This window comes from Trifolium pratense, linkage group LG6, assembly GCF_020283565.1.
Source record: "Trifolium pratense cultivar HEN17-A07 linkage group LG6, ARS_RC_1.1, whole genome shotgun sequence".
NCBI classification, from domain to species: Eukaryota; Viridiplantae; Streptophyta; class Magnoliopsida; order Fabales; family Fabaceae; genus Trifolium; species Trifolium pratense.
This window is the reverse complement of record NC_060064.1, coordinates 31,942,564-31,955,280: the sequence shown is the minus strand read 5'-3', so window position 1 is coordinate 31,955,280 and position 12,717 is coordinate 31,942,564. Positions and strand designations below refer to the sequence as shown.

Here is a 12,717-nt window from a genome sequence, read left to right as displayed (position 1 = left end):
CCAGGATAATAGAAATTGTTGTTACACTTGTTTATACTATGTTTATGATATAAACAAATAACACGAACACAAGTCTCAAAACATAAATTGGCAACCCAATAATGGGATACGAAAACACCCTCATTAAATTCAAACAATCACATTCTAGGCAACAAAGTACAGATATTAGGATACAATCAATTTCCATAAGGATGAGGCTAAAACTCCAATCACTAAGCTAGTAGCTACACTGTCCAATGCCTAAAATTATCAACAAATATCCATAGAAACAGGAAATGAAAATACTAAAGAAATTCAATCACCCTTCCTAAGTACCTCTCCATGGTTATATATAGCTAAGGGATCTAACTCCAATTGTTAATACAAGACACAACTTCTGACTTCATCTCTAAAGTTGATGAGGTCAAAACACAAACCAAAGCTCCTGTAACAAAAAGCTGGTATAGTGTTATGTTGTTAAGAATTTCCAGAACTTCTTCCCCACTGAAGTTTCACCAGGATGTTGGTAATCTTCATCAAACTCATTCTCATCATCGTCGTCGACTGGGCCTGCATCTTCTCCACGGGATTCACTCTTATACTCGGCATCATGATTCTCCGCCGCGTCATCTGCTGTTCCGTTCACCTCCTCACTCACAGCCATGTTGCTGGCAAATGTCCTTGTATAACCATCCTGCGTCTCCCCTACCTTCTGAGACAGGAACAAAAGTATCTAAAGCTTATTAACACTAAATAAAATCTTACTATTAAAATCGAATTTTAAAAGTGAAACCTGATTTGAAATATAAACAAAAAACAACAAAAAGAAAAAGAAAGAATTAAGTATGGGCAAAAGTGCCAATTAAAATGCTACTATATACCAAGCTTACCTGATCGTGACCTATGCCGCCACCATCCTCATTAGTAATGCCAACTGAATGTGAAGTTGTTGCTCCTCCGTCTTTTACACGTCCAACCTCACCCTCACTCTCTTTGCCGCCACCAGACACACCTCGAACAGATGAAGTTGTTGCTCCACTAAACAAATTCAGTGCACACCATGTGTAAGTAGGAGAAACATAGACAACTGTAGCATACAATAATACAATAATAAAATGGATATCACAGGTACACTCACGTTTTAGGTCGCCTCAAATTGTATCTTGTTTCACCAGCAGTTTGTGAAGGAGGAGCAGCAGCCTTCTGTCGCCTCTTTTTGCGCTGTCCTGGTATATCAGAATGCCCTTCACTGGCATCCCCTTCATGCTCACTAGCAGTAACTTGAGATGTTTGAACCCGGTTTCGCTTCCGCAAATTAGCCGTTGATCTTTTGCCGGATGGTTTCTGACTTTCAGAATCCATGTTGGCCGAATCCTCGGCATTTCCATTTGGAAAATCAGTCTCACGATCATCCACAGATTCCCCAGGTACTGCCTCAGCAGCTTTCGATTTCCCAAGAATAGCTTCAGCCTCTTTGAGAACTGCTTTTACAGTTTGTGTGCGCTTTACTCTGGCCCTTCCCCTTCCCCTGCCAGGTTTCTGCTGCCCAACCTTTGAATCGGGAAGCTGTAAATCATCTGGTGTGTTAGTTTCAATGTTGCCCTGGTTGTCAATAGAAGGATCATGGTCTGCTTCAACCTCTGTGATATCATTGTCATTCTGTACCCTCAGAGCATCAAAAGAATCATTCGCAATTGCAAAAGACAACTCTGCTTCATTCTCGGTGCCAGGAATGTTTGCTGGTGAATCTTCATTGGTATTCTTAATTGGCAAGGTATCCACATCCCTTAAACTGTCAACATCAGATTCAATCTTTTTAATGGGAGAGATCTTGAAAATCTTAGAGCATTTACGTAGCCAAGAGACAGTTCCACCAAGAACAGGGGACTTTGTATCATTTGCAGGGGATACTCCAGTATTTTGCCTAGAAGAATCAAGATTTATATCAGAACCACCCTGTGTAATATCACCAGCCAATTTTGGAAGAGAGGGCACCTCTAAATTCTCAATGTCAGCAGAAGATTGTAAATCAGACAGCACAAATTCAGAAATCATTTCGCCACAGTTCTGGCAACTCCGAAGTTTCTCAACAACATCAATAAAGCGACGTCTCTCCTTAATAAATTGTTCCCGCTGATTTTTCAGCTTCTTGTTGAGGTCAACCAGTACATCTATGTCCTCTTGTATTTCTATCCTTTGGCTTTCAACATGTTTTCTATTCTCATCTGCATCTTGTTTCTCCTTCTCTAATTTACTTCTTTGATGTTTCATTTCTTCCATTTCTCTATTAGCCACTTCTCTCAAGAAATTGATATTGCTTAATTCACTCTCTCTCTTCTCTTCGAATAACTTCCTTGTTTCAAGTAAGTCTTTTTCCTTCTGCTCTAACTGATTCTGCATATCAGCTTCAAGTTCTTTTCTCCGCATCTCAAAATCCAGAAGCATTTGATTTTTCTCATTTTGAGCTTTTTCAGCTAGGCTTAACTTTTCCAACTCCATTTCAGCAGCAAATGACTCTTTAGCCAACTTAAGAGTTTCCAATTCCCTTTGTAGATAGTCTTCTGTGGCCTTTTTCTCATTATTTAACTTCTCTTCTTCATTTTGTTGTAGTTTTAAAATGTCTTCTTTCTGTTGAAGCACATTTTTCAGCTCTTTCTCCACATCTGCTCTCTTTAGATCAAGCTCATCCCATTCTCTTTCGAAAGTCTCTTTTTGCTGCCTCAAATCATCAGCTTCCTTAATCAGCAGTTCTTTCTGAAGCCTATACTGATCAATTTCATGCTTCAGTTGTGACTGCAAACGTAAATAATCAGACCTCTCCTCCTCGGTCACTTGAAGGCGATTAGTCTCTTCATTAATTCTCAACAACTCTTCTTCATTGTTGGCCCTTAATTTCTCAACTTCAGCTTTGAGGTTGAGCAATTCCTCTCTCTCACTTTCTATTTTATCCTTCTCCTTCCCCAAGTCGTTTTCCTCAGACATAATAGACTTCTCCCTTTCCTTCAAAGCTTTGACTTTTACTTCATATTCATTCTCTTTCTCCTTGAGCTTTTCAGCTTTCTTTTCCAAAGCCTGCTCCCGTTTTGCAACCTTCTCCTCTGTGTGATTCACTTCACCTTCTTTCTTTTCCACTTCTACCAATCTATTCCTCAATCCCTCTTCAAATGATTTTCTTTGTTCATCCAATTCACTCTCAAACTCCTGCTTCTTCACATCAAGGACAGCGCTGTGTTCGTCAACAAGCTTCTGAATCTCAACCTACATTGAACCCAGACTGAAATTTAGCAAACAAATGAAAATAAAAAATAGCAGTGGCATGCTGGCATAACATTCAATACTAGAACCGATGATGCTCGAAATTATTGATTTTATTATTGATCGGACAAATTAATCCCATTGTGTTCAATTTTCCAGATTATTATTCAAAAAGCATACTACACTACACCCAACCACAGCGTTAACTTTTGGATGAGCAGAAGTTGAAAACAGAGATGATACAAACAAAAAATATATATATCAGCATTCCTTTACAAAATGAGCATAACATTCAATACTAGAACCGATGATGCTCGAAATTATTGATTTTATTATTGATCGGACAAATTAATCCCATTGTGTTCAATTTTCCAGATTATTATTCAAAAAGCATACTACACTACACCCAACCACAGCGTTAACTTTTGGATGAGCAGAAGTTGAAAACAGAGATGATACAAACAAAAAATATATATATCAGCATTCCTTTACAAAATGAGCAGCAGGTACAAGAACACACCTTTTCTCTGGCATTCAGTTTTTCCTCCCATTCAGATAGCTCCTTCTCTTTGAGATCCAATTTCAATCTCATAGAATCACATTCCTGCATCAGAGGATATGGACATCTTAAAATGCGGCATCAAAACAAACAAAAATATAGCTAAACAATATCACATTTTAATTAATATTTACCTTCTCATTTAGGGTTATAGCTGCGAGCCTGCTGTTTACATCATCTTCTTTGCTTCTCAATGTTACATTTGCTGCATCAATGTTCTTTTGTGCCTCTTCAAGGTCCTGCCCTTTCTGCCGACATATTCTGTCAATCTCATTAGCCCTCTGCTCTCTTTCATTGAGAATTTTTTGACCCTTGGCCAATCTCTCTTCTCCATCCTGTAGTTTCTTCTCCCATTCTCGTAAGTCCTCTCTTTGCTTAGACAAATTACTCTCATGAGATTCTTGCCTGTCACATCAATCAAAATAAATTAGCCACAAGACTACAATTACAAAGAGAAAACTAAAAAAAATGTTCAAAGTTGAAAGAGAATAGATAATTATGAGATTACTCTGCAATGAAGGATAGACGTTCCCTTCTAAGTGCAGATTCCTGAGCCTCGAGATCATGTGATTTCCGATCAACCTCTGAACTCTTTCGGTTGATTTCAGCAAGTTTGGCATCAGCAGAGCGTAACTTGGCTTCAACTTCTAAAGATTTCTCTTCAACGCTTGCTATTAAAGCATTAGCTTCAGCTAACTTCGAGTCAGCTGCAAATTTAATCTTTGCATGCTCTGACCGCATTTCTCGCAGAGCCTTCTCGAGCTGTTGGCACAAAGTTCACAAATATTAGCAAAAGCAAAATTTCAATGATATGATAAGAAAAGTATCAACAGTTCAAATACAGATCATCCATAATAATGTTTTATTTAAGAAAAAGTTTGAAGCATATGTAAAATTATGTATGTCAAAAAACTTACATCAAGCACACACTCTTTCTCAACACCCAAGGCCTTCCTCAAATTCTCTTCTCGCTTTTCTGCCTCGGATAGAGCAAATAAATGAGCTGCTTTTTCTCGTTCCAAAGCATCCTTGACTTCCACTAAATCTTGATTGAGATCATTATACTTAGAGTTCCACTCCTTTTTCTCAATCAAGAGAAGCCCCATATTGAATTGGTACTCATAAAGCTGGGGAAGAAAACAAGTAATCAAGTTAAACCAAAATGAAAACTTAAAGAAATAAAATGAAAACTGTTATCTGTATGACTTAAATTTGAACTTCATTCAGAAAACGCAAGGCATCGATAAATAACTATAAATTGTGCACTGTTATCATCATCCACTATGCAACTTTGTGTATACCAAACATAGAAGTATACATCTAGTTTTAATGATTGTGGGCTTTAACAATGCATATAAGGTATAGCCAAGAAACGAAATAAACTAAAACCCTCAAATCCAAAAAATCTATAAATTCATAGTAGAAAGAACCTTCAAGTGGCTAGGCTTTAGGGTGGGGTCCATCACTTGTGCAAAGCCAAATCTACACTTTAAGTTTTACTTCAAATTAAACTGAATTTTAAATTTGATTTTAAAAATTCTAACTAGCAAAGCACCCTCTACATTCTCATCTCAAAAATACTCCAATCCAAAAATCATAATGCATTTCTGCAAAATTTCACTTTTTTAAAACTCCAAAATCAATGATGAAAAGACCCCCAAGTTTAGAAGCCCAAAACAAAATCATTTTTCCCCAGTCCCTACGAGCAGAAAGCTGTATACAGTAGTATTTGCATATACCAAACTAAATTTCCTTCAACGGTTTCATAATTGCCAAATCCAATCTAGAAAAATACTAGTACAATAAGAAAGAAAAAAAACAAGTAGGAGATTTTATGAACTAAATTAACAAAAGCAACCTACATATAATATACTTGGGTCCCTTAAACATTTGGTTCCGAGATCGATATATATCTAGTACCTATTTGTTAGAGAGGCTAACCGCCTAACCCTTTAAATGGATCTCAGTTACCTCAAATGATACTCTTCGCATGCCTGCAAAGCATACCTTGGTTTAACCCAAAAAAAAAAATTAACAAAAGCAAAGTTCATAACTAAATTGTCAATGTCTACTATCTCAGTATCTCAAAACCTAGAATTTTCCCAAACAAAATGTTGAACCCAAATCAACAAAACAAAATCAAACCAAAAAAAAAAAAAACAAGTCTTACTCCAAATTTCACACAGCCAAGTAAAAAATTATTTCAAAAATTAAAAATTTACAGTTATGAAGCAAACTAAAAACATTAAAAACGTTAAACTTCACATAATTAAAAACTACTTGAGGTAAAACACTGTCAAAGACCAACTAACTAAAAACTGAAAACATTAACACAAAACATGACAAGAAATATTATCAAGAAAAATTAATCAAGTAATTAATTAATTAACATAATTAAGAAAAAACGAATCAACTAACCTCTTTCTCAAGGCTTGTAACCCTCTCAACCAAAACCTCACGATCCAAATTTCCACCATTTTCAACAACAGCAATACCTTTCCCTTTAGAACCACTCACATCACCCGAAACAAGACCCGACCCGGTTACACCACGCGCTCCACTTTTGTTCGGCGTGTTTCCCGGACCCGACCATAATCTCTGCGGCGTAAACATCACCACAGCAACCAAAACCAAATTCTGAACTGAGCAAGAACGAAACTTCGAATTTCGAATCTGGAATCACGAATTCGTCGTTTAACTTCGTGACAACGTCACGAAACTTCGTTAAAACCAAAAAAGAACGAAATTGAAATACGAATTTTGGAAGAAAGTGGAAACCCTAGGGTTCGGACGCAATCGTAGTTCCCAAATTCCGGTGAATTACAGATTTGAAGTCCGATAACGTCTACAAAAATCTCAAACGGTTCTTTCTCTCTCTAATTTTTTTTGGCTTTCTCTCTCTTCTTCTTTATCTTTCTTTCTTTATCTCTCTCTTTCTTCCTTTTGTGTCTGCGCACATCACGTTCTGTTTTTATTTTAATGTTTTTTCTTAGATTAATTTTAATGTTTGATTTTTGGGTTGGGTGGGAAAGTACTAGAATGACCTTTCTTTTTTCAGAGTTTTTTGTATGCTGAAGGGTGATATGGGAATTACGGAGAGTTGCTTTTCTGGTTATAAACGTGGGCTCTCGTGTGTATTTAATATTTTTCTTTTGTTTAATATTTATGTATTTAGGAAAATATAATTAAGGAAAATTCTTTGATGTATTAGCAAAATATAAAAAATTCTTTGATGGGTAAAAAAATAAAATTTAGATATCTGAAGTTTTGTAGGTATATTTAATAGTTATATTTATTATTATGTATAATATATAATTTAGGAAAATTCTTTGATGTATTAGCAAAAAATAAAAAATTGTTTAATGGGAATAATTTAAAACATTTATGTATTAGCAAAAAATAAAAAATAGTTTAATGGGAAAAATTTAAAATTTTTATATATGAAGTTTTTCATGTACATGTACCACGTAGAAAATTAATTCAAAACTTATTCTCTATGGTTTAGTGCAACTAATAATACTTTATTTATATTATTAAGTTGAATATTTTTACTTTGGTCAAATTCAAGTTTTCGCAAGTTGAATGTGTGCGTCTTATATGGAATTCTGTATTCATTATTTGACTACAAGTAAAATTAAATTTAAATTATTTCAAATAATTAAATATAAAAAGTAATATGATTTAAATAATTGAATGATAAGTAAATAAATAAAGTTTTAAAATGTCAATAAATTATAGTTCAAGTGATAATATCAATATAATTATATTGGATATTTTTATCGAGTTCATTATTTATTGTGGGATAGGAGATTAGGAGCGCTTGAAATTTTTTCTAAAAAAAAAAAAAACAAAAAACTTGAGTTTGGGGTATTTTAGTAAAGTGAGTGATTAATTTGGTTTGAGTTTGAGGGAATAGAATTTACCCGTTTGAAATGCCACGGTGTGTAAGAGCTGTTAGGTTGGGGGAAAAAAGAACATGGCCAATTGGTGTTTCAAGATAAGCATTGCTTTTGTCCTTTTTAGCTTGCATCACACTTGATTCCATCATCAATTTGCTCAACTGAAGTATAGTAAACAACTGTTTACTAAGCTGCTTCTTCTTCTACTTCTAGGACTTATAAGTTATAATTTTCTTTTCAAACACTTATAAATGTATTACATCTATTTCTCATCAAGAATACTAGTAGAGCTCGAACTCAAGACTTTCTAGATTAAGATTTGTTTTTTTTACCATTCGACAAAACTCTTGGAGTTATATTTGGATTTGCACTTTAATTCTCTCTCAGATTCATTTTTCATGTTATTATGAATGATAATTAATTTTGTAAAATGAAGAATAATTTTGTAATGTATGAAGTTGTTTGTTACATACTTTTAGAGAACAAAGAATCAGGGGCAGATCCACATAGGGGCTTAATGTGGCTATAGTCACACCAGATTTTTCAATTTTTAACAGGTATATATACGTATTTTTGTTATTTATTATTGTATATATATGTATAACCGTTAATTGTTATCATAATAATGCTTCTGGTTTAGTGGTAAAGGAGCGCCCCCCTTAACTAGGTGTTGTGAGTTTGATTTTCTTAATGTAGTTTTCGCTTTTAATTAATTGAATTTTTACTAAAGATATTGAGCTTGGGTTACTCACCACAAGACATAATTGTTTTTACAAAGAAATTGCATCACCACACCACAAGAATAATAGTTGTAGTAAAAAATAAAAATTTTAAAGGAGTGACAAAAAAGTTTATCATATAGAATAGATAATTCATGTAAAAATTTACAAGAAACTTAAAATTACTGGATATGTTTTTGAAACTCACCAACATTAAGGATTTATGTTTTCAAAAAAAAAAACATTAAGGATTTATACATTTTATTTAACATTATTAATTTTAATGAATCTCAATAATATTTTAAATTATTTTAGACAAATTTGATTTTTTTTGTTCTTTATTATTTTCTTCGATGCTTTCAAGAAACAAAACTACTTCTTTGACTAATATACAAGCAAAAATGTTTTTTCAACTATAAAATTTATTAACGTATTTTTTTAGCCACACCGCAAAGAATCCAAATAAGATTTGTGTTGAAACTGCTTATCCAAAAAAACTGAACTAAATTACCCATGCCTTGTACTACTATTTAGCTCTACTGAACTTTATGAACAATAAAACAATGGCACTTTTCTGTCGTTTAGTGGTTTGTAAAACATAGGCATAAAAGAAGAGCGGCTTTGGGAAACAGAAGCCATCAATAAAAAAAGGACTTTGGCCAAAGCACAAAGAAAACAGCAAATGAAAAAGGTACATGTAATAGATATTTAATATTTCTTTTTAAAAATAAAGTGATATTCAATCGTTGGTGGATAATAAACCAAACTAATTAAACATTAAATAGAAAATTGTCTTAAGCTAGTTGGACATAAAATCTTTGACCAAAAATATTAAACATTTATTAGTGTTATATTGGTCTTTTTTGTTTTAAATGTCCTAGTAATTTCTCTTGACTTATTCTTTTCGCGCCCCGAGTTTCGCACGCGCCGATTGACGTTTCAATTTTAGTCTCTCATAACATAAAAAACGAGTGTGTAAATAACATAAATTGGAAGGAAAAAAAATGAGTTTGCATCTTAGGATGTGAACTTAGTTCGAGTTTTTTTTATCAGTAACTCAGTTCGAGTTTGCATCAAAGAATGTGAACCTTATAAAAATCAATTTTTTTTTGTTTTTTTACCCTTCTCTCATCTCCCATGAAACAATTTTGATTGGAACACAGTTTGAAAGTTAAAATGTGAATCATTCATTCATCCACAAAAAAATATTTTGAATAAAACAATGAGAGAAGTGATTAAAACAAAAATAAAAATTTTAATTATAGAATTATACTATGTGTGTATTGAATGACCATGTACATAATTACCATGGAGCTAATTGTGAGCTAAGGCACATAAATATCATGTGATAAGATCACGATTGAGGTTACATGTTTGGAATGTAATTATTTTGCATTGATGTAATTATTCATAGCCTAGAATTACAACCCATGACTCATGTACAACTCATGATGCACTCATGTTATACGGTCAACGGTCATCCTATCATCCTAAATAGGAGAAATTCTTAGGTGAGTCTTCACCTAAGTATTAATGATTAGGCATAACCAATCATATAATTACAAATAATTAATAATTAATTTATGAAATAATTATAACTAATTAATAGAGTAGTAATTAAAATCAAATCTCTACCAATAAGGAAAGGAAAAAAACATGTGCACTTTATAAATAAAAAAAATTCTAATCGCTCAATTTTTTTTTTTGTCCATAGCCTTACTTGAAGCGTTGAAATCATTATCACAACGAGGCATATCTCATGTTATTTTTGAGACGGATTCTAAAAGTGTGGTGGATGCAACTCAACATCTACATGTTGGTAGCTCTGAGTTTAGTTTTCTAATATGTCAAATTAATAATTTTTTGTCATGTAATCCAAACTTCATGGTTAAGTTTATTAAGCGGCAAGCGAACAATGTTGCCCACACTCTTGCTAGGGCGGCCTTGTCATGGTCTCGTCGCTGTACTTTTGAGACATTACCTTTTTGTATTACTCCGATTTTGAATAATGAAATGATATAAATTTCTGTTTGTCAAAAAAAAAACTAAGCTCTCTTTTTAATTTTATTTATTTATTTGTTTCAATTATTTTTTCTCTATTTTTTTGGAAAATTTACAAACTGCAAACTATTATGGTTTTGTTTTGTATAAATGAAATAGTGGATAGTTGACAAACAAATTTATCGATGAGTTAAAAAAAAAAAAAGTTTATCGATGAGTTCATAACAAATAAATTATAAGGTAGTTTATAGTCAATAAGCTTGCTAATTCAATTTATAGTGTTTAGTAAAATTAATGGTTGGACTAACTTATAATCAATAATTTTTTTTTTGAAGAAGCCAAAATGGAATATATTAATACAAACAGCCTCCCCAGCACAAGACGTACCGAGGTAGACTAAAAAAGTTTACAATAGAGAGTCATAGAGATGCAATCACAATCAAATCATACAAGACCCAAACACAACAATGGACTAGACCACCAGCTATGATAGTTCGAAGCTATGGTAGCAATCACAATCAAATCAATAACTTATTTTGTCAATTAAATCATTCTTCACCTAGGTAAACTTAAAATATAATGAAATAGTGCAAAATAACATGATTGGAACAATTTCTAAAATAAATAAATAATTGGAACAAGAAATAAACGAAAATATTTTCGTCAAAAAAAAAAACAAAAAATATTTAAACAAACCAAAAGAAATAAACGAAAAATATCAAATAAAAAAAGAAATAAACGAAAAATAAAAAATAGAGCTGGAACAAGAAAAATATGAGGGATTGGAAAAATAATTATATAATGCACACGTTTTTTTCCCTTATTTTCAGAGAAGAGGTTTGATGTACCAAAAAAAAAAGAGAAGAGGTTTGATTTTAATGCCTACTTCATTAATTACTAGTAAGTATTTAATAAATTAATTATTTATAATTATATGATTGGTTGTGCCTAATAATTAATACTTATGTGAGGACTCACCTAAGAATTTCTCCCTAAATAGAGAGACCAATTCATTTTGTAATTCATTCAAAAATAATAAATTATATTCTCTATGGCATGTGTGATTGGTCGATACTCGATACTGTCAAAACCGCCTCAGTGGCCAGTCAAAATATAGTATTCGACGGTGGTCACATTTTTATAAGGTTCACTAGTTAAAGTGTAAATTGAGTTCGCACTTTAAGCAGATGTGTTTCATTTCGCATTCAATGTAGCAAGTGACAATATTTTTTACTCAAACTCAACGTTTGCAACCCTTGAATGAAAAGTTGTTAAAGATGAAGGGAAGTAATTAACAATTGTTAAAAGATGTAACCGCCCATTTTTTGCTTAAAAAAATACTTTCAGATATATTTATATGTAGCTTTTTTTTTTGTTACCATGATATTGATATAAAATTTCAACCGCTGTTAGCGATGATTATTCTCTGTTAGGAAAGCTGTGGGACACACAAAATGAGTTCTCCTCTTCCAATCGAAGTTTTCCATGCATGAGTCAGAAATCTAACTTCTAACTAGATACTTAAATAGACCACGATCCTTGACTAATTTTACTTTTGGTTATATGTAGCTCTTTCTAGTCTAACACTACATCACCCCCAAATTATAATTATCATTTAACTACAAAGTGGATTAAAGCTTGAACAATAAATTTCCACTAGTGCTAGTTGTTCCATAAAGAAATAACATAGTGAAGTGGATGAATATCAATTCACTCATTAGAATGACATATACAAATGTGTCATTCATAAATATAATTTGGTAACCCATCCCCGACGATCATATTGTGTGACACGAATAACAGTTTTTTTTTTATCGTAATTGTGTTGTGCTTCTAGTTCTCACGCTATCACTGCATTTAAGATGTTTCTTACCACTCTCGGATTACAATCACATCATTTTAAAATTACTTGGCCTGGCACATGAACACGTGGTTGAGTGTATAGCAAGACATTAGGATAGAGCAATATATGTTTCTATGATTGCATCCCCCATAACCTAATGAAACTGCAATAAATAGCATCCTAAGTATCACATGCAATGTGTTTTAGTATAGCTCCAGCTAAAGTTTATTGTTGTGGCTCACGTTCTCAATTTAAAATCACTTTCTATGTTTCCCAGTTGGAGCATTCACACGAAATACTCCAAGGGACTTTTTCATAATTAGAGCATAAAAAAAATGCAAAGAATAACCAACAATCAAAAATGGGACTGAAAAATGAACATAACAAAATATTTTCTCACTAGGTGGGATTGATGCATAGATCAAAAAATGTTGTAATATATTGTCATGAGTTATATCTAAC

The 12,717-nt window shown here is 32.8% G+C and overlaps 1 protein-coding gene across 2 annotated transcripts; it reads right to left on the bottom strand.

Annotated features, from left to right (window-relative positions):
- Window positions 1-75: 75 nt before the first annotated feature.
- Window positions 76-6,769, bottom strand: LOC123889386 (nuclear matrix constituent protein 1). 2 transcript variants are annotated; one of them, XM_045938688.1, is made up of 8 exons: window positions 6,212-6,769; window positions 4,711-4,920; window positions 4,302-4,555; window positions 3,928-4,198; window positions 3,755-3,838; window positions 1,118-3,237; window positions 870-1,017; window positions 76-691 (listed from the first exon to the last, which is right to left on the bottom strand). In XM_045938688.1, exons 1-8 carry the CDS (start codon window positions 6,404-6,406, stop codon window positions 449-451), a joined length of 3,525 nt encoding a protein of 1,174 aa, XP_045794644.1. In that variant the 5' UTR covers window positions 6,407-6,769; the 3' UTR covers window positions 76-448. The 2 variants fall into 2 exon arrangements, with proteins under 2 accessions (XP_045794644.1, XP_045794645.1); XM_045938689.1 differs by having other exon boundaries at window positions 76-688.
- Between the last annotated feature and the right edge of the window lie 5,948 nt (window positions 6,770-12,717).

Coding starts and splice junctions, on each gene's coding strand:
- LOC123889386 (XM_045938688.1), bottom strand. CDS start 6,406: ATGTTTACGCCGCAGAGATTATGGTCGGGTCCGGGAAACACGCCGAAC. Junction 3,238..3,754: donor AACTGAATGCCAGAGAAAAG/GTGTGTTCTTGT, acceptor GGTTCAATGTAG/GTTGAGATTCAGAAGCTTGT. Junction 692..869: donor GCGGCATAGGTCACGATCAG/GTAAGCTTGGTA, acceptor TTCCTGTCTCAG/AAGGTAGGGGAGACGCAGGA.